Here is a 20,719-nt window from a genome sequence, read left to right as displayed (position 1 = left end):
CTGGGTAAGTCATTTACTCTCTCTGGATTTGTTTCCTGCCTGTAAATAGAGGCAACTGGACCAGACCTCAGCTGGGAGGCACTGTGGTTTAAGAGCGGAAGCCCTAGAGTCAGACTGTGTGTTCAAATCCTGACTCTGCTCATCTTGGGATCCAGAATGATTTATTTACACTCACTATGCCTAATTCCTCCTCTGTAAAGTGGTAAATAACAGTACCTGCTGTATACCTCATAGAGCATTACAAAAATTCAATTAGATGATCTATGTGAAGTGCTCAGCAGAGCACCTTGTAAAAAAAAAGGCGTGATAAATATTAGCTATTATAACCATCTAAAATCTTTTCCTGCTTTAATGTTGTAATATTCTAGGTTTCACTTTCTGCCTTTTTTTTTTTTTAATGGTAACATTTCTCCCCATGAAGTTCACACCTCAGGCAAGAATCAAGGGCAGACATGGGTACTGAGAAGAACAAGATAATGATTATTAAAGACTTAAAGAGTGATTTAAGGAGTCAGGGGGAAAAGAAGAAAAGGCAAATGGATTCTAAGAGGAGTCATTTAAGGAGAAGTGATTAATGCTTCCAAGGCCTTACTAATGAGAAAAAACCACCTGTGAAATATCCCGCTAAGCACATTTAAAATGACATGTCCTTAGTCTTAGGAATCTCCTTTCTCAGTGCACAATTATATATTGTAGAGATGTGTTACTGCAGCATTATACCAGATCCGTATTTCAGAAAAGAAAATGCTAAGAAGAAGGAGAAGGAGAAGAAGCAGCGCACACACACATAAACGTATACACAGCTGCCCATGAAAACGTGTTAACATCTGTGCTGGGTACGGTGGGACCCCAGTCAACTGGCTGATGGCTAGTTTTCCCTTTTCGTTTTTTCTTTTAAGATTTTATTTATTTAATTGAGAGAGAGAGCACGCACACAAGTTGGGGGACAGAGGCAGAGGGAGAGGGAGAAGCAGACCCCCAGTTTAGCAGGGAGCCCAATGCAGAGCTTGATCCCAGGACCCTGAGATCATGACCCGAGCTGAAGGCACATGCTTTACCGACTGAGCCAGCCAGGTGCCCTGCTAGTTTTCCCTTTCCAAGATATTTATTCAAAGTGTCTCAGAGCTGTGAAGAATAAATACAAAAGCTGTGTTGAAGGATACCAAGCACTATGGCATGTTTATCCAGATACCTTGTATGTGCATGATAAAAGTTCTCTAAGGATCTGCTCAGGGCTAACAGTGGCGACCTCTGGGAAGCAAGGGGGAGAGGCAGGATGATTTTCTCCTCCTTCTCCTTCTTCTTCTAACTTTAAATACATCTGTCTTTTTACACATTCCACTCTGTGACTAGAGAGGACACATCAAAATGCTCTAGACCTGGATTTCTTGGCATGGCACCACTGATATGTCAGTCTGGAAAATTCTTTGTGGTGGGGGCCATCCTGGGCACCGGAAGGTGTTTAGGTGCGCATCCCTGGCCCTTAGCCACTAGATATCAGTTTTGACAACCAAACATGCCAAATGTCCCCCGGGGGGTAAAAGCATCCCTCAGTTGAGAACTACCGTCCTAACCAGCAGAATGGCCATATTCATTATAAATTATTCCATGATTACTACAAGCAGTTATTATAGCTCAGGCCCCCGGGGCTCTACTGCCTTTTCCCTAGTTTGGGGAAGCATTTATGAGAACTCACTACTAGTCACCAAGGCCACTGAAATCTCCTGCGTTTGAGCCTCAACTGTCTCCCACATCATGCTTTTACTTTTCTCCATGTATCTGCTGACCTTCCAGGAGTTCCTCTTATGGAACTACCTCAAGGTCAGTTTCAGAAAAGAAAATGCTAAGAAGAAGAAAAAGGAGAAGGAGGAGAAGAAGAAGAAGAAGCAGCGCGCACACACAGATAATTTTTAGAATCTCTTTTTTTAACTAACTACATTAAAAATCAGAAGTAAAACTATTTTGTTTTAGATCCTCATACTTAAATGACCACAATACACTGGCCTGATGATTTCATCTTAAATGTTCATGTTTCATGCTTCCCAAATTCATCCTGACATGTCCTGAAGACTATTGTCCTCTGCTTTTGCTTATTTCCTTTCTTGTTTCACATCGGTTTTTGATTTTTGCTATGTAAATCTTACAGTGGCTTTTGCCCTAAAAGAACAAACTTGAGGGACACCTGCGTGGGTCAGTCATTAAGCATCTGCCTTCAGCTCAGGTCATGATCGCGGAGTCCTGGGATCAAGTCCCGCATCGGGCTCCCTGCTCAGTGGGGAGTCTGCTTCTCCCTCTGCCTGCCGCTCCCCCTGCTTGTGCTCTCGCTTTCTCTCTCTCTTTCTCTCGCTCTATCTCAAATAAATAAATAAAATCTTAAAAAAATAAAAAAAGAACAAACTAGAACAGGAGACACAAATGCCTAGTCAAAAGCAGAAAGACAGCACAGAACAGAGTTCTTCAAACTCTGTATCTATGTAACCCTTGTAAGAATTTTTAAAGACTAGGTACCTCCTCACTTCTTTTAAAATTGACATTTAAAATATTTTCATCTTGAGTTTAAAGAGTTGCAAAAGATGTAATTTCTGGCCTAAAGTGATTTCTTTAAATAAAACTGTTTCATCGGTCAATTAAATGTATCCGCTAGGGGCGCCTGGGTGGCTCAGTTGGTTAAGCGACTGCCTTCGGCTCAGGTCATGATCCTGGAGTCCCGGGATCGAGTCCCGCATCGGGCTCCCTGCTCGGCAGGGAGTCTGCTTCTCCCTCTAACCCTCCTCCCTCTCATGCTCTCTGTCTCTCATTCTCTCTGTCTCAAATAAATAAATAAAATCTTAAAAAAAAAAAAATGTATCTGCTAGGATCTAAATGGCAGAGGGATTTGATTCCCACCATTATCCACTGAAAAATATATATAAACTACACTGTATGTTCATGTGTTATGTACTCTTCTGTTCACAGGCTACTTTCTAAACACACAAAAAAGCACAAGCAAGCCCTTCTTCAAAAGTCCAAAAACTTACATCATTCCTTTTTCTCCTAGATTTATGTTTCAATTCCATTTCCCCACAGAATTTCTCCTAAAGCAACTTATATTTTATGCTAGAAAGTCTATTATTGATTTCTTTACCCTACTTCTTTGCAATATAATTTAATTTTTAGGAAAATCCATGTAAGCCTAGGGCTCTAACTGCTTAAGTAACAATTTCCTGGATTGAGTTACCATTACAACTATAAGTGGTAGGGAATAGATCTCTAACCACAAAAATATAACACAGTTTTATAACTGTTAAGCATTAAAAAGCAAAATATTCTTTGAAATGCATATTTCCATGGATGTGCCCTTTTCCTTGTTTTTTCAATTCATTCAGATATCCATGGACAAATATTAAGTGGTCATCGCTAGAATCAGGGACAGCTGGGAATCAATTTTATTTCTATTTTTCTTTTCCTTCTTCTTTTTCTTTTTTAAATGTAAGCAAAAAGAAAATGTGTTCACATAAAGAAGAGGATGGGGAAAAAATAGATACTTTGTTACAATACTGTCCTTTTGTTCTCTGAATTTTATCCAAATTACAGGCCCCAAATCTCAGAGGTCCATCAAGGAAAACTACTTTTAAGGATCTCTGTGCTAACAGTTGGATTAGATCCACAGTCAAAGGACCAAGACAGCATCTGCACCACTGGAGGATTTGTGCCCAGGGATCAGTGATGAGAGGACTCACTTTCTCCACATCAGCACAACATCCCAAGGGTCCCCCTTACACGTGGAGATTTTGCCACCCAGAGACAAGGTAATAAGGGAAGAGTGTGTCTTTCTTTTGGAAAGCGGGGGAGAGCAAACGTGTAAGGGAATGCGGGCAAGGGGAACCGGCTGCCAGAGCATCCTCAGGCAGAGCGGTTTTAAGAAAGAGAGCCTGCGGATGCTGAGGACCTGGAAATGGATTTTGTGAACACTATCCGTTCCCCTGTGTGCCATCCGGAAGACCTCTGTGTGCTCTGGAAGGTCCATGGACCCCAGTCTGATGGCTGCTGACTTAGGTGACCTCCGGGAGACCCCAGATCATAGGACTGTACAAACAGGACAAAGGAACCACATCCTGATTAACCAAAAGAGAAAACCACATGTTGGGGCGCCTGGGTGGCTCAGATGGTTAAGCGTCTGCCTTTAGCTCAGGTCATGATCCCAGGGTTCTGGGATCGAGTCCCACATCGGGCTCCCGGCTCAGCGAGGAGCCTGCTTCTCCCTCTGACCCTCTCCTCTCTCATGCTGTTTCCCTCTCGCTCGCTCTCTAAAAAATAAATAAAAATCTTTAAAAAAAAAAAAAAAAAAAGAAAAGAAAACCACATGTTACATGACTTCTGGTGGGACGGACACACTCGGAACACGCGGCATCACCAGGGCACATTCATGCCTGGAAAACAGGCTCTGAAGTCACCAAATCCCAGGGTCTAATGCCCAGCTCACAGGAGATCAGGGGGGCCTGGGGAACAAGGGAGACAGCCCCCCACCCCCCAGGAAGCCATTAGCCAAATAGCCAAATTCACAACATGGAATACTCTATGGGTATAAATGACCCAGTTTCTCCAACAAATTACTACAGTGGAAAAAAAAAAAATGAGATTGTTCAAGAATAAAAAGACCCTGAAAAGATATAACAAAAATTCAATGTGAAAATCTTGTTCGGATGACGATTCTAACAAAACAATTTTCGATGACCCCTTTGAAAAAAAAATGGTGGGAATCATTATGAACGTGGACTGGGTGTTAGGTTACAATAAGGAATTGCTAATTTGGGTAAGTGTGATAAGAGGATTATGTTGTTAAAAAAAAAAAGTAAAGTCATTCAGTTAGAGATGTGGATTGAATTTACAGGTAAAATTACATGATGTCTTGGATTTGCTTTTACGAAATATTCCAGCCTCTCAAGAAGGTGGGGGAAGGGGCACCTGGGTGGCTCAGTCATTAAGCGTCTGCCTTTGGCTCAGGTCATGATCCCAGGGTCCTGGGATCGAGTCCCGCATCGGGCTCCCTGCTGAGCGGGAAGCCTGCTTCTCCCTCTCCCACTCCCCCTGCTTGTGCTCTCTCTCGCTGTGTCTCTCTGTCAAATAAATAAAATCTTTAAAAAAAAAAAAAAATAGAAGGTTGGGGGAAGTCAGAAGAAATGCGATTAGCAAATCAGTAATGCTTGAAGCTGAATGATGGCTACAGGGGATTCTGTCCATTTTTTTTTTTTACATGGAGATGTCAGTAACAAAAGGATTTTTCAGGGGAAGGTGAAAGAAAGAATATTTAATTAGCACCAAGGAGAACCTGAGGCCCTTCCTAAATACCATCTTATTTCACAAGTGCTGAGACAGCTGCCCAACAAGCAAGCCTCCCTTCTGGTCTCAGAGGCAGGGGCATTCAATAAGCTGGCCAATAAGTAGGGGCAGAGATAAAAAGGGACCTGGAGACCACAGAGATGCATCTGGGTTGCATGGAGAGAGCCTAGAAATACCCCCTTGGCAGAGAAATGTCAGAATAAACACATCTCTGTTTACATCGCTCCTACCACACGTTACTTACCCCTGCAGCAAAGCCAAGACTTCCATCCAAGATCCGCCTCTGAAAATATAAACAAGATGTTTCAAATTCTAAGGGATGTTTCTGGGGATAAAAGGAAACCATAAGACCTCAGAGAGCTACACGAATAAAGACTGGCCCGGGCCTGAGTTTGCCAACCTGTCTGCAGGCCTGGACCAGAGCCTTTATAACGTGGGCCAAGAACCAAGGGAAAAAAAAATTGTTTGAACCTTCCATCCATCCCACAGCCCATCAGAGTGTTTTTTCAGGGACGCCTGGCTTCCACTGGCCCATACGTTGCCTTCGACCTGGCTCTCCTGTGAATTATAACTATAAACCTTAATTAAGTAGCTGGCCTAAAAGATGGAAATTGACAAGTGTTCATGGGGACCAGGGGGGCCAACCAGAACTCTCCCACGGTGCAGCTGGGGGTACAAAATGGCACAGCCACATTGGAAAAACAAACTGGCAGCATCCACTAGCAGTGAACATAGGTGTCCCCTATGACCCAGCAGCGCCGCTCCTGAGCAGTGAAATCATCACCTAACGGCAACGCATACTTGGAGTCACCAAACACAGGCACAGAAAAGCTCTCAGCAGCAGTACTTGGGAGAGCCAAACTAGAAGCTACCCAAATGCCCACCAACAGTAGAATGGAGACATCAATTAGGAGGTATTCATACAACAGAATGCCTCATGGCAATGAGAGCACACACGATATATATATGAATGAAGCCCATAATCAGGCAGGGTAAACTGGAAAATAAACAGCGTGGAATCAGCCAGACACAGAAGAGCACATACTATATGATTACTCCATTTATATAATGTAGAAACACACAGAAAACTAATCTCTGCTGTCAGAGACCAGGAGAGGGACTGCCCTTGCAGTGGAGGTCGGTGGGGGCAGAGGCGGGGGTTGGGGGGACGGGGGCGGGGGGGCAGGGGGAGGGGGTAGGGACTGGAAAGGAGCCTGAAAGGCTGCTGGGGGGCTGGTACTGTTCTAGTTCTTGAGCTGAGTACTAGTTTCATAGAAGCCATGAAAAATCATCAGGCTGTAAAATATGCACTTTTCTATATGCATTTTATATTTCAATTTAAAAACATTTGTTTAACTTCATAGTCTACGTTAGGGGTATCATCTATAGCCACATGGACATGTTACAGGCATGCTGGGTTGCTGATGGTCCCAACCCTTGAGACTCCCAGTGACGCTGGGTAGCTAGGACCACTGGCTCAGCCCTCTCCCTCCTCTGAGTGGCTGCAGGGTAGATGGAAAGGATTGACTCCAGGCAGCCGCACAAATGACATTCTTCTCTAGGCATGCCATGACAGGAGCAAAGCTGGCCTAACCAAATAATTAAATCAAACCGAACAGATCTAATAAAGAAGTCAGGTAACATTATTCTACCAGCATTCATCTGGATCTTGAAAGGAGAAAAAATGTACTTTTTTAAATGTCACTAAAGCCTTGATTCCACTTTTAGACATTTATTTCAAGGGATTAATCAGATACGTGCTCAAAGGTTTATGTCCATCATAAAGGTATTTCTAAAAAAAAAAAATCAAGAAAAAAGGACATAACCTAATTGTCCAACAGTTGAGGAACGGCTAAACTATAATGCATCCTTAGGACAGAACATGACACAGCCAGTTAAGTAACCCAAGTGATTGAAATAATCAAAGTCATCAAAAAGCCATTTAGGGATGTAGGAGGAATGCTTGTGATATCAAGTGAGGAAAACTGGTTATAAAACATTACATACCATTTGGTCCCTATCATGTAAAGAAACAGGCATAAAATTGTGTATACTCAAATATAACCGAACAAATCTGAACAAATAGGTTCAGGTTTTTTTTCTGAGAAGTGGGATCAGACACTTTTTTAATTGTTTATTATTTATAGCAGCAGCGTCCACAATAGCCAAACTATGGAAAGAGCCCAGGTGTCCATTGACAGATGAAGAAATAAAGAAGATGTGGGGGGCGAGGTGTGTGTGTGTGTGTGTGTGTGTAGTTATTTGGTTATATACACTATGGAATACTACTCATCCATCAAAAAGAATGAAATCTTATCATTTGCAACAACGTGGACAGAACTAGAGTGTATTATGCTAAGCGAAGTAAGTCAGGGTAAGACAAATACTATATGATTTCACTCATATGTGGAATTTAAGAAACAAAACATGAACACAGGGGAAGGAACAGAAAAATAAAATAAGATGAAAACTGAGAGGGAGGCAAACCTAAGAGACTCTTAACTATAGGGAACGAACTGAGGGCTGCTGGAGGGGAGTTCGGGGGGGGATGGGGTAACTGGGGGATGGGCATTAAGGAGGGCACGTGATGGAATGAGCCCTAGGAGTTCTATGCCACTGAGGAACACTAAATTCTACCCCAGAAACTAATAAAAAGTAAATAAATAAAAATAAATTTAAAAAGAAACATTTTATATCTTTAAGCTTTTCCATTCTTTACAAGCTTCCTACAATTAAAATATATTTTAAAGCAAGAAAACAAATTTTGAGTGAAGCCACTTCAGAGAGCAGCGGCGGAGAGCAGAGTCCGCGTGTCTACCACCCCAGGGGATCCTTGTTGCAGCGCCCCCTTAGCCGAATGAAAACGGAGGTCAGCTCAGGGCGCCAGAGCACATCTCTGGGGTCTCCTGTCTTGGGCCACCTTTCTCCCAACAGCAAGCCTCTTCCCGCTCCTCACGCCCACTTCCTGTGCAGAAAGGGTTAACGTAGCCGCCCCCCCCCCCCCCCCCCCCCCCCCCAGCCTGCTCCCTTTGCAAGGTCCTGCTTGCAAGGCTGGTCCTTGGCTGGCTCCTGGGGACTTGGGACTTGAACCGCTCCTTCCATTCGCTGGTAAGGGTGGGTCCGTGTGCCTACACTGTTTTCCAAACAAGGTGACAGGTAGGGGACACCTGCTTTCTTCCCTCAAGTCTCGAATTTCAGCAGCCTAGAGCGCCTTCATGACCAGCCCCAGGTAGAATAGTCAGAGGCTGAGGCTCTGAAGGGTGCCCTGGGTGGACACATCACACATGTGTTACTGTATTTTTGTTTCTGGGGGAAGGAGAACTCAGAGTGTGGCCCTCACAGGAGGGAGGGAGCATCAGAAGCCTGTGCCCAGACTTCCCCAGACTCCGCCTGTCTCTTCCTCCTGCTGATCCTTCCAATGTTAAACCTTAGCCGTGAGTACAACTATAAGCTGAGTGGCATGGATCCTTCTAGTGAATCACCAAACGTGGTGGTGGTCTTGGGGAATATGCCTTGCACACAGAAGTTTCCAGCAATTTCTCCTGCTGATCCCGGTGGTTACACTAACACGAGACAAATTAGGGGCTCTGAGGCTCCAAAGGGGATGGGGGCACCTCTGTGAAGAAGGGAAGACACCTCTTCCCTCCCGAAGAGCCCCCACAGCATTGGCCAGGGCCACATGGGGCTCCGCGGCCCCACCCACCACGGTGCTGCCTTTTCCCCAGCCCTCCACAGGGCAGCCCAGCCCAGTGCGGCTCAGGCCTCGCCTCGTTGCAAAATAACTGGGGAAGACAAAACCATGGGCCTCTCTGCCCAAGAAGGGCACAAAGATGGCATGGCTGGGCTGTCATGAAGGAGGAAGAAGGTTCGGTGACCTGGTGGCCCTCTCCTCTGCCTCCTCCGTGCTTCTCATTCAGGGACCGGCTTTCGAAAGTTTTCACTACCTATCAACAGCAAGCAGGGATCCGGGCTGTGTGTCTTGAGTTCTGTGTTTCTGATAGGATCCAAACCTCCCACGGAGGGGTGGGGGAACGTTGGATCTTACGTGACATCAAATACCTGTCTTACTGGTCTCCAACACAAGAGCATCTGGCTTGCCAACTTCCTTGACTGCGTTTTCGTTTCCAGATCCGGCTCACAGCATGTTTAAATGGATCTTAAATCCCTTACTCGCTTATCAAGCTACCAATTTCTAAGGCTGCCTGCTGAACGATGCAGGGACTTTGTATTCCTCAAGACACAGATGGACCCATCGCTCTAGGCCTATGGCCTGAGGGGGTCAAGGGCTGGAGAAAGGAAAGGAATCTCAGGCAGGTGAGGGAGGTGGGGGTTGTGGAGGAGTGGGGTGGGGTATGTGGCGTGTATTGTGGGGAATGAGTGGGGAGTGCGGGGGCTGTGAGATATGCGTGTGGGCTACGTGAGGGTATATGGGATGTACGGGGTGGGGGACATATGGAGGGTTGGGGTGTGCATGTGGAGGGATGGGGGTATAGGAGTATGTGTGGGGTATAGGAGTATGTGTCGGGCATAGGAGTATGTGTGGGGTATGTAGGCGTGTGTAGAGTATGGGGAAGGGAGAATGTGCGGAGACAGGATATAGGGGCCCATGGGGTATGTGGGGGTGAGGCATGCAGGCACAAGGGTGAGTGAGGGTGCTGGGGGGGAAGGGTAGAGGATGTGCAGGGGTGAGGGGTGGGAAGGGAGTCAGCAGGGGCATGGGGAGATGACTCTGTGTGTATTCATCCCAAAGCGGGCCGGGGAGGGAATGAAAAGATGGGATAAATGAGAACAGATACGCTTCCTTCCCCCCCAGGGTCTGCCATCACCCCAGCCAGGCCAGCTAAACAACCAAACCGAGCACCTGCACCAGGCCTGAAGGAGACTAGCCAGAAGCTAGAAACCACGCAGGGGCTAAAGGAGGCTTAATAACTTAATAACCCTTCCTACTCCCTTCACACCGGGAGGGAAGTAGCTGCAGACACCTGCCCTCCTGGCCTGGTAGGGAGAGCAGGAGAAGAAAACAGGACAGAGAACAAACATCCCCTACAACCTGGAGGGGTGGCCAGTGGCATGAAAGAAGGAGTCTGCAACCCGGCCAAGGTTGTGGTTTTCCAGCTTGCTAAAAGTACCCCCCAGCCCGCCCCCAAACCTCAGAACCGAAGCAAAGCAACTCACCTGTCCACTAGAGAATACGAACACGAGAGCTGCCCCGGCTGCCGTCAGCCCCCATGTGAATAAAGTCCCCAGCAGCGCCTGGAGCACAGAGCTTTGGCCTTGGAGCATGCTGGATACGGCTGTGTGCAGAAGAACAGGAGAGGGTCAGCCACCCGCAGTCCCTTTCAGGGACGCCCACATGCGCTAAGGTGTCCTAACACCCTCCACCTGGGCTGGCCTGTAATCTGGGTCGGTGCGATGCACCTTTCGGCCACGCCATCCCTCCAGAGTCAGGCCGAGCCTCTCCATCCAGGCCCACCACGTGTCAGAAATCATCCAACCCTGAAAGGACAGACCTGGGGCTACCTAGGGAGATGCCAGGGGAGCCCACGGAAGAGGTTAGGACATTGGGACAGAGTTCCAAAGAGAAGAAGCTCACAGAATGTGGATTATTTAGCTGGGAGGAAGAGAGCACAGGAGGGTCGGATTACAGCCTTCCAGCACATTCTGCCTACTCTTATCTGCCCTTGTCCATCATTTGTTCTCTCTCCTCTGAATACAGGTGACGAACTCAGATTCTCCCTTGAACCTCTCCCTCCTAAGTCCTGACCAAACCTTCAATGGCTCCCCACGGAGGCTCCTGTGGCAGCCCCCCTGTGACTTGCCAAGGGCATACGCCCCAACTGCCGTCCAACTAGCCCGTCGACTCTTCAACCACTACCCCCTATGTGGGCCCTGTACTCTGGCTCAGCTGAGTCATTGATGACACCCTCAACAAGTCCCAGATGGTCCCGGCTCCAAGTCACTCTTCATCCAGTTCCCTCCCAGAATGCCTTCGTCCTTCCTTCTCTGCCGCCAGCCGACCCAGGGCAGATTCTGCTGCCCACCTGATGCCAGTGTGGACTCCATGCTTTCCAGAGCCCCCTCCACTCCCATCCCAGTGCCCATCTGCGGTGCTTCTTTGTGCAGGCTTGCCTCCTTCATCTTTGATATCGTTAGCTGAAGAACAGGGACAGTGCCTTCTCACACTTGGCACCCCAGTAAAATCGGGCTTCCTGGCACCTGAAAAATACCTGTTGTATCGAAAAGAGCCAGCTTACCTTGATAGGACACTCAGCAAGGACAAGGAGATGGAGCTCTAAGTGGCATTTCCCTGTCAACTGAGCACACCACTGCTGAAATGGAACTTCTACCACTGCCCACCAAGGAGAGAAAGGGAAGTACCATTTCCTCTTGGTTTTGCTCAGAGAACCTCCTCTGGGCTTTAGCACATTTGAAATTCTAGCTCTGAAATGACAGGGAATCAGGCTCTTGCTGTGGAAAGTTACAGGGCAGAGAAACCCATTTGTTGAAAAGCCCTGTGTACACAAACATCAGGGCTCAGAGCCTCATCTCAAAGGGCTCATTCAGCTGCCCACTGGTCTTCCAGCACCCACAGAGCTGGACATGACCCAGTGGGCTCAGACCTGCCACGTCCCAGCACTCTGTGAGCAACCAGCAACCCTGGGATTGCAGCTCAAGAGCTAGAGACACTGACTCTGTTAACCCTATAAGGAAATTGTGGCAGAGGGTGGACGGGGCCCTTATGCCAAGGATTGCAACCTGGTAAGGCTGTGAGTCTCTGCAAACCCAGGTGAGCCCAGGTGAGCCCAGGCTCAGCTCCAAAGCCAGGACGCCTCTAGGAGAAATAGCATCTATGGATACGGACTGTGTCTGAATAAAACTCAGGACGGTGACTGTACCAAATAAAGAAAAAATACTGTATTTTTTAAAAGCCCGCCTATCTACATACTTCATCTTGTTAAGTGTCACCCTAAAATGAGTGGTTCATGTTTGTTTGTAAACCAAGACACCTGGATCATGGCACCACCCTTTTATTTCTAGCTGCTTGTGGATAAAATCTGAAACAGCATTTACAAAGGCCTATAGCTATCATCCTCTTAGTACTTATCATCTGAGACAGGTCAAAAAAGAAAAACAACCTTTTTTTTTCAGTACTGAATGTGCCTTTCAACAGCTAAGAAAACAGAAAAGAGGAAGCCATTTCCATTTGCCAACAGGCCAAAGTCAACGTGGGGTTTATGGGCCAGCCAACAAGAGAGCTCTGGGTGTTCCTGGGGGCTAGTGGGAGGGAAAGCACTATCCTAGCCTGTCTCCATTTACCTGAGCACCCGAGACATAAGGAAAAGGGACAGCAAGGCCATGCACATCCTTTCCATCCCAAGAGTCACAGTATTTACCAATGATAATGCCAGCCCAGTGCCCCCAGGAGAAGTTTCTTCCATTTGCTATTTTAAATCCTCACTCCTGGAAGGGTGATCTGAGCTGGTCCCACCTTGGGAAATGCAGGCTCTCAGGCTGAATCAGAATCTGCATCTTTTTCAAGTTCCGTGAGGGATTCTCACACGCGTTGCAGTGCAAAGCACTAGTCTACGACAGAGACCCAGAGCTTTGAAAGTGAGTTCTCCTGCCCTACGAGGGAGGGACTGGCCAGGCTGACGCAGAATCTCAAGAGAAGGAAACGTTTTCTCCAATAGGCCGACCAGTAGCACCTGGAGGACAGGAGCGCCAGTCACAGCCCCTCAAAATCAGCTTCCACGATGGGGCTCAGACTTCCTTGTGAGCCAGATGTTAACACATAAACCTTGATTAGTTTGCAAGAGTGAGGATTATTCCCTGCCCTCCCCAACTTTAAAGATGCCAACACCACCCAACCTGTGTCCACATTCTGCTACGACCGCGGAGGAGGGGACCCTGACAAAGGATTTCTTGCTTTTCTCTCCTCGCAAACCTGTTGCCCTGCTTCCAAGAGCCTCAACATGTTGGTGATGTTGCAGAGGTGGGAACAGCACCTAATAAAACTGCACACATACACGGCCCGATTCCACAAGGGACTCGGGTTTGGGCCGATGGGACTGTAGGAAAAGTTCTCTAATACCTCGCTGCTCAAAGTGCGGTCCGCGGACCACGGACCCAGGGAGGGGTTAGCAATGCATAAGCTCAGGCCTGCTGCATGGTCGCCAGATTTCCAGTCGAGTTCGAGAGGCCGTGCTGACCCCCAGAATGAGCGGGAGGGGACGCAGAAGGGCTGGAATCGTAGCCACCTCTGCTCCCGGGGCTCCGGGGGGCCCCCACATGCCCACGGGGATGCACTGAACAAAGAGGATTTGGTGAGCCACTGTCAAAGGAAGGTAGGTCAACACCCTCCATCGGACCCTGGCCAGAGGCAGAGGGGGCTCCGGGCGGCCTTGCCCTCCTCGGCCACCTGCCACAGCCGCCCTGCTTCTCCTCCGACCCCCTCCTCTACCCCCGGGGGCGCCCCCTTCCAAACTCCATTTCGCCCTTCCAAGTCCCACGCTCTCCTGCTGGCCCCAGACCCCGGGCCTCCAGCCCAACCAAGGCGCTGAAGGGAGAAAAAGCTGACTCACTACGGTGCCCTCTCAAGCCCCCACTCCACTTCCATCAGCCCCGCTGCCGCTGGCTCGGCCGGCTCCACTCCCGAAGTCACTTCCTGCTTCCCTCCCGGCACACGTGTCCCTCCAGCCACCAGGCCCCTCCCCGCCCGGCTGCGACTGGCAGATCCCGCCCGAAGAATAAATTCTCTGGTTCACAGCCCTCTGCAGGCTCGGGAACAGATGGGGCGGGTAGAACAGAGCCCGGAGGCCAAGCGGAGAGCATTCCGCGTGCCTAAGACTGCACAGTCTCCTATGAAGCCACAGAAATCCCGCAAAGAGCACCTTGTAACGTCCCTGACATCATTTATGTCACTACACTTAGCAGCTGAGTCCGAGGCCCTGAGTGAGCAGCAGAGCAGGATGTGTTGGGGGGAGGGAGGGGAAGATTGGCGGGGGGGGGGGGGGGGGGGACGACCTCCTACTGTTAGCATCCTTCTGGGGTCAATGGCCCTCAAACTATAGCTCCCATCAGAATTCCCAGGAGGAATGTCAAAAACACAGAATGCTGGCCCTCGCAGAGGTTCTAGCTCCGGAAGTCTGGGTGGAGACAGAGATTTTCTGTTCTGAACTAGGATTTGCTGATGCTCTGGTCCTGGGACCCCTCTCTGAGAACCACTGCTGCAGGTCAAGAGCTATGCTCTCCAGGCCTTCTATAAAAAGACCAGAGGGTGGAACTTCTAGGCTTAGGCAAAAATGCAAACAGGATGCCCTGTTAAATTTGAATTTCAGATAAATGACAGAGGGTGTTGTTCTGTCAGTGTGTCCTGGGCAATATTTGGGACATACTCAGGCTCAACACATACTTCATATTTGTCGTTTACCAGAAATCCTAATTTAACCGGGTGGCCCATACTGTATCTCATGAACCTACCAGAGGGTAACCTGCTCAGACAAACTGTTCATCATCATAGCGGCCACAGAGTAGGGGATCCAAGAGGAGCTGCTTCTATCCAGGAAAAGGCGGCCATCCGCGCTGATGATGGCCCCACGTGCGTGGAGTGTCGGGAAAGAAGATGGCATGGAGACTGCAGGGTGCTCTCTGCCCTCAGGAGATTCTCAGACCAAGGAGAGAGCCAGACTCAGCTGTCTGACCACAGACCAAGGGGGCTTACATGGCAGAGATTTATGTTCTCACGTTCCAAAAGCAGGAAGTCCAGGATCAGTCCAAGATCAAGGTACAGATTTGGTCCTTGGTAAGAGCTGTCTTTCCGGCTTGCAGACAGCTGGCTTTTCGCTGTTCTCATGCGGAGAAAGAGAGATCTCTCTCCCTTCCTATTCTTTCTTGTAAGGCCACCAATCCGATCGCATGAGGACTCCCACCCTTACGGCTTCATTTAAGCTTAATGACCTCCAAAAAGCTCTATCTCCAAATGTACTCACACTGGGGGGTCTGGGCTGCAACATATGCATTTCATGGGTGGAGCCCTCCTGTGTAGGATTGGTGTCCTACCAAGGAGACCCCGCAGAGCTCCCTCTGCCTTCTGCCGTGTGAGGACACATGAGAAGTCTGTGACCCAGAAGAAGCCCCTCAGCCCACCACGCTGACACCCTGATCTGGGACTTCCAACTTCCAGAACTGTGACATGACACGTTTCTGTTGTGTACGAGCCACCCCATGAGTCTTGTGGTATTTTGTTATAGCAGCCCAAATGGGCTGAGACACTCCATTTTACAGATAAGGAGACTGAGGTTCAAGAAAGCTCTGTAGTGAGCCCAGGTTGACAGGGTAGTGAGGGAATCTGAGCCCAGCTGACTCCAGAGATGGTACTCTTCCTGCATGGGACACACAGGGTTCACAGACTGAACAACCTAGTCAGCAGAGCCCTGGGTGGGCCTCAGGCTGGGGGGCCAACTCCCAAGGGACAAACCCCACCTTTTCCCTCCTTTCCCTCAATGAGCCCTGCACACATACACACACACACACACACACCACTAAGCCAAACATCCAAACTGCCTGTCTTTCTCACACACCCTCATGGTAAGAAGTGCTCACAGTGGGGACAGAAGAGAATGTTGTTTCCTTAAAGCTCAGTACACTGGCTCTTATCTCCAGCCACCCCTGTCCTTCCCAAGTCTCTCCCCAAAGAGCAAAGGTGCCCTGCAGCCTCCATAAATGGTACAGGGGAGGAGGGAGGGGGTGTGCAAGAATAGGCCAGAGCAGGCACAAATGAAAGGGGGGGCAGGGTGTTAGGCAGGCAATGAGGGCTGCCTCTCAAGTATCCAAAGCCCATAAAACTAACTGATCTTGACAGTCAGCAAAGGAACCCCAGGGCAGTGGGATGGTGGCCCTTTCCAGAGGAATCACTGTGGCTTGCTTGATCTGGGTAAGCCACTGGAGCCTGGGGGTGGGGTGGAGGTGGGGGTGGAGGCAGCCGATCCTGGGTCTTTCTTTCTCTCCCCGTGCCTCCCTCCCCTCCCCCCTCCCGCTCTGCCCTCCCTGCCTTGTCTGAGATCTTGGTATCTCTTACAAGGTCCTATAGCTGCTAAGGACAGGCTTTGGAATCTGACAGCCTAGGAGGAATCCCAGCTTGGCACATGAGTTTCCTTGGACAAATTACCCAACCCCTCCCAGCCTCAGCCTCCCTATCCTGAGACAGTGACTGGAGCGAAGCCCCCAACACCCAGCCCAGCACCCATCATGGCAGCCTGAAAGATTATCCCTTGGCCCTCTCTCTCCTTCCTTCCTGCCTGCCTGCCTTCACAAGATGACTATTTCAGGAGCCTCAGTGCCAGGCACTCTGTGGGTCCCTGCTACCCCCAGGTCAACTAAGCACCTAGGTTGCTGGGAGTGGAGAGTGTTCTAGGCAGGGAGGAGACCGGGGCTCATGTCATTGCTGATAACTTCCCAGAGGCCTCAGAAGAAAAGGACCTCAATCTAAGATCTTGTGATTTCTTCCTCATACTAAAGTAATATTCATTTTGATACCAACATTTCTATTTTTTTTTCCCTAGAGAAGACCCTTAAAATTGCATACACTTCAGAACCCACAAAACCTGACATGCCCTGGGTGCATACTTAGAGATTTCAGCTGGAAAGCAAATAGCTTCCTCTGGTAGGCAGAACAGTGACCCCCATGAAGATGTCCATGTCCTCATCCCTGAAACCTGTGAATAGAGACCTCCCACGGAGAAAGGATCTTTGCAGCTGTGACTGAGTGAAGGATCTTGAGGTGGGGAGATTATCCTGGGTTATCTGGGCGGGCCCAGTGTCATAACAGGGGTCCCCATCAGGGAAAAGAGGAAGGAGGCATGAGGACATGAGCAGAGGTCAGAGCAAGGGATGCCACGGGCATCTAGAAGCCGGAAAGGCAAGGAAATAGATTCTCCCCTAGAGCTTCCAGAAGGAGCACAGTCCTGCCAACACCTTGATTTTAGCACTTCTGACCTCCGGAATTGTAGGATGATACCTTTGTGGTGTTTTAAGCAACTAGGTTTACGGTACTTTGTTTCAGAAACTAACACACTCCCGTCTGCATGGAAGCATCAAGTTTCACTGCTACCTTTCTCTTGTGGCACCAGGAACCACCAGGACCCACACTCGGCCCCTGCCCACCATCATGACTAGGCAGGACAGACTATATAATTTGTGGGACCTGGCACAAAATGAAAACGGGAGGCCACTTATTCAAAAGGCAGGAAAAAAATGCCCTCAAAAGTACTAATTGGGGTACCTGGGTGGCTCAGTCGGTTGGGCGTCTGACTCTTGATCTCAGCTCAGGTCATGATCTCAGGGTCCTGAGATTGAGCCCCGTCTTGGGTTCCACACTCAGCATGAAGTCCACTTGAGATCCTCTCTCTCTCCCTCTGCCCCTCCCCCTGCTCTCTCTCCCTCTCTCTAAAATAAATAAATCTTAAAAAAAAAAAAAAGTACTAATTAATAAAGCCCTTCTTTTCTTCTGCATCTCTCCTCTGCTCACTGAGGATTCCAGTGTCCCACCAGGACTTTGCTTACAAAACCCAAGTTAAGAGATAAAATTATTAGGAAATCTCAAGATGGTGACAGCAGGGCATTAAGCCAAGAGCAGAGCCTTTCCGATGGAGGAACCCCTCACACATGTGCAGGTCTCACACCCGTGAAGCTGGCCCTGTCACAGGTGCTGGGGTGGCAGGTCAGGATGGAGGAAGGCCACAATGTCAAAATGAGGAAATCGTGCCAGGGTTGGTTATTCAGCAAAAAAAAAGAAGGTCCACAGAGAGATTCGGAACCAGGATGTTCAGGATGGAGGGAAAGCAGAGGTGAGAGCCAAAGGTGCTGGTGTAAGCCAGCCTGAGGAGGGGACAGAGGCAGTCCCAGGAGACTGGAAAGAGGGGTAGACACCCTGCTGGGAAGCCTGGGCTTTGGGAAGGAGAAATTTCATTCTTGTGGGAAGGAAGGACACAGCAAGGGGAAAAGCAGACCCATCTCAGCAATCAGAAACTAGTGGACCAATATCTGGGCTCCCCAAGTTTTCCAGGGGCCTATGACATGGTTAAGAGTTGTAAAAAAATACTGGGTTTTTGGTTCAATAAGAAAAAAACTGGAAATTTAAATTAATAAGTGGTTAACTAAATGTCTATAAACCTTCATTAATTGTTGACCTTGGTGTTCAGAAAAATTTAATTACATTCAAAACACAATCTGAGGCTTAGCTTTTCTCACTTCAGGAGAATTCTTAAGTATGCACAATAATGGCCAAGAAACCACAGCCAATCATAAATTAAATAAGCTTAGAGCCAAATGACTTCAAAGGCAAAATTACAGAAATCTTCCTGATCACTTTAGGGGGAAGAACATACTTAATATGGAATGTGGGAACATTTTAATATGCTTGGTGCAATATGCGGTGAGATCTCAAAATGCAGGACTTCTTGGGGCACCTGGGTGGCACAGTTGGTTAAGCCCATGACTCTTGTTTTTGGACCAGGTCCTGACCTCAGAGTCGTGAGATCGAGCCCCACATGGGGCTCTGCGCTCAGCAGGGAATCTGCTTGAGATTCTCTCTCTCTCTCTCTCTCTCCCCCTCTGCACCTCCCACTCGTGCTCTCTCTCTCTCATAAATAAATAAATCTTTTTTAAAAAATGCAGGAGTTCTTTAGGGGCCTGCAAAGATCCTAAGAGGCCCCAGGGAATGGGGAAGGAGGCAGGAATGCTAGAAAGTTTATTCCTCTCTCCAAGAGGGAGCAGAAACAAAAGTCATCTCATCAGCAGAGGTTCGAGGAGGGCTGATGATAGGGGTGGATGAACCTCTCCAGCGAGGACGGTGGTCTCCCGCTGTCAAACCCCCCAGGGAATGGCACCAGCAAAGCAGGAGCCACAGAAGATGGGCTGGTGGGGAGGGAGCCCGCCTCATGTGCAGAAGGGAAGAAGGCGGGGAGGTGGTCCCTCAACCGTCCACAGTCAAAGGGAGGAGCAGACTCCCCGAGTCTCTCCAGGTCCCATCGGACTGAGCAGGGTGGGAACAAGGCCAGGACTGGAGATGTGTGGGTGCAGTGTGGGGTCATCTGAGAAGCCTCATGTAGTGCCCTGAATGGTCACCCCCAAAAGATACATTCAGATCCTAACCCCAGTGCCTGTGCATGGGACGTTATTGGGGAAAAGGGTCTTTGCTGATGTAAAGACCTGGAGGGGCTGTCATCCTGGATTAAGCGGGTGGTGCTAAATCCAGTGACATGTGTACTTACAAGAGACAGAGGGGAGAGGACCAGGACATAGGGACGAGAAAGCCATGTGGAGACAGACGCAGAGACCGGAGTAACAGGGCCTCAGCCAAGGAGGGCCGGGAGCCACCACCAGCTAGACGGGGCAAGGGAGGATTCCCCCAGAGCCTTCAGAGAGCACGGCCCTGCCTGCTTCTCACTTTCTGACTTTTTGGCCTCCAGAACCATGAGGGAATCCATTTCTATTGTTTCAGGCCCCCAGTCTAGGGTATTTTGCTATGGCCGCCGGGAGACCAAGGCACCCTGACTCCAATCATTTCTACCACAAGCTGGTGGGGAAGCCCCCAGGCACCAGGAGTTGCCCTGAGCAAAATGCACAATGACCACACCCTCCCCATCCCTCTGCCACCATCAGAGGGCTGAGTAGGCAGTTGGGTGCCGGATCCCCAGACATCTGACTGGGCTCTCCATTTTCCCGAATGATCCATCCGTAAATGAACCCATGTCCTATTTTCCCGCCAGCCTTTCTGCCGGCTGGGCCAAGATTCCTGTCTCTTCCATGCCCACACCTCACCCTCGCAGCCCCCAACCGTCCCCCCTACAAGTCACTGTAGGAAACCTAATTCATCCTTAAACACATCCCTTCACATCTTTCCCAAAATATGTCTGTGGCAGGTGAATAAAAAGAGTGAAATACCTCTCAGCCAGAGAGTTTCCTCAGACACCTGAGCTCTCGTTCAGGAAAGCCCTCCTTTGGGTCTGTGGGCTTGTGCATGACAACGCCCAGGTGAGCATGAATGGAGGCATTTGTCACTTAAGCCAGGTGTGCCCTTGGCCTCAGGGACCTGCCAGGGCGACAGCAGTGACAGAAGCAATCAGGGAGGAAGCATGCAGGCTCCTTCTAAGGAATCAGGGTACTGTTGTTTGAGCTCCACATTTTTAAAATTTTTATTGTTCTTTTTGGCCAATAACTCAGTGGGCAATCTTGGGCCCGTTTCTTTCCCTCTTTGAAACTGAAAAATGTAAGGGCTGGACCAGGTGACCTCTGAGGCTCCTCCTATGTTGAGTATGGATTCCCTGATTGAATTGCCAAAGCAAAACAGTGCCAGACCACAGACTGGGAGCAAGGTTTTACCCAAGTGTATCTGAGGAGT

The 20,719-nt window shown here is 48.9% G+C and overlaps 1 protein-coding gene across 8 annotated transcripts in view; it reads right to left on the bottom strand.

The window, feature by feature from the left end:
* SLC39A11 (solute carrier family 39 member 11) overlaps positions 1 to 20,281 on the bottom strand; it is a 559,067-nt gene extending 538,786 nt beyond the window's left edge. For 6 of the 8 annotated variants that reach the window (XM_035026142.1, XM_035026145.1, XM_035026138.1 and 3 more), the window contains exons 1-3: positions 13,902 to 13,996; positions 10,495 to 10,613; positions 5,564 to 5,602 (exon numbers count right to left, since the gene is read on the bottom strand). In XM_035026142.1, the coding sequence (XP_034882033.1) occupies positions 5,564 to 5,602; positions 10,495 to 10,602 (147 nt within the window). In that variant the 5' untranslated portion in view covers positions 10,603 to 10,613; positions 13,902 to 13,996. Of the gene's footprint in view, positions 1 to 5,563; positions 5,603 to 10,494; positions 10,614 to 11,573; positions 13,360 to 13,901; positions 13,997 to 20,262 lie in introns of those variants that run through there. The other 2 variants (XM_035026140.1, XM_035026139.1) reach the window with 2 other exon arrangements.
* Between the last annotated feature and the right edge of the window lie 438 nt (positions 20,282 to 20,719).

The sequence above is a fragment of the Mirounga leonina genome, unplaced genomic scaffold (assembly GCF_011800145.1).
Source record: "Mirounga leonina isolate KUSES-001 unplaced genomic scaffold, KU_Mleo_1.0 Mir_197, whole genome shotgun sequence".
NCBI classification, from domain to species: domain Eukaryota; kingdom Metazoa; phylum Chordata; class Mammalia; order Carnivora; family Phocidae; genus Mirounga; species Mirounga leonina.
The sequence above is the reverse complement of the archived record's forward strand: the minus strand, read 5'-3'. Positions and strand labels throughout refer to the sequence as shown.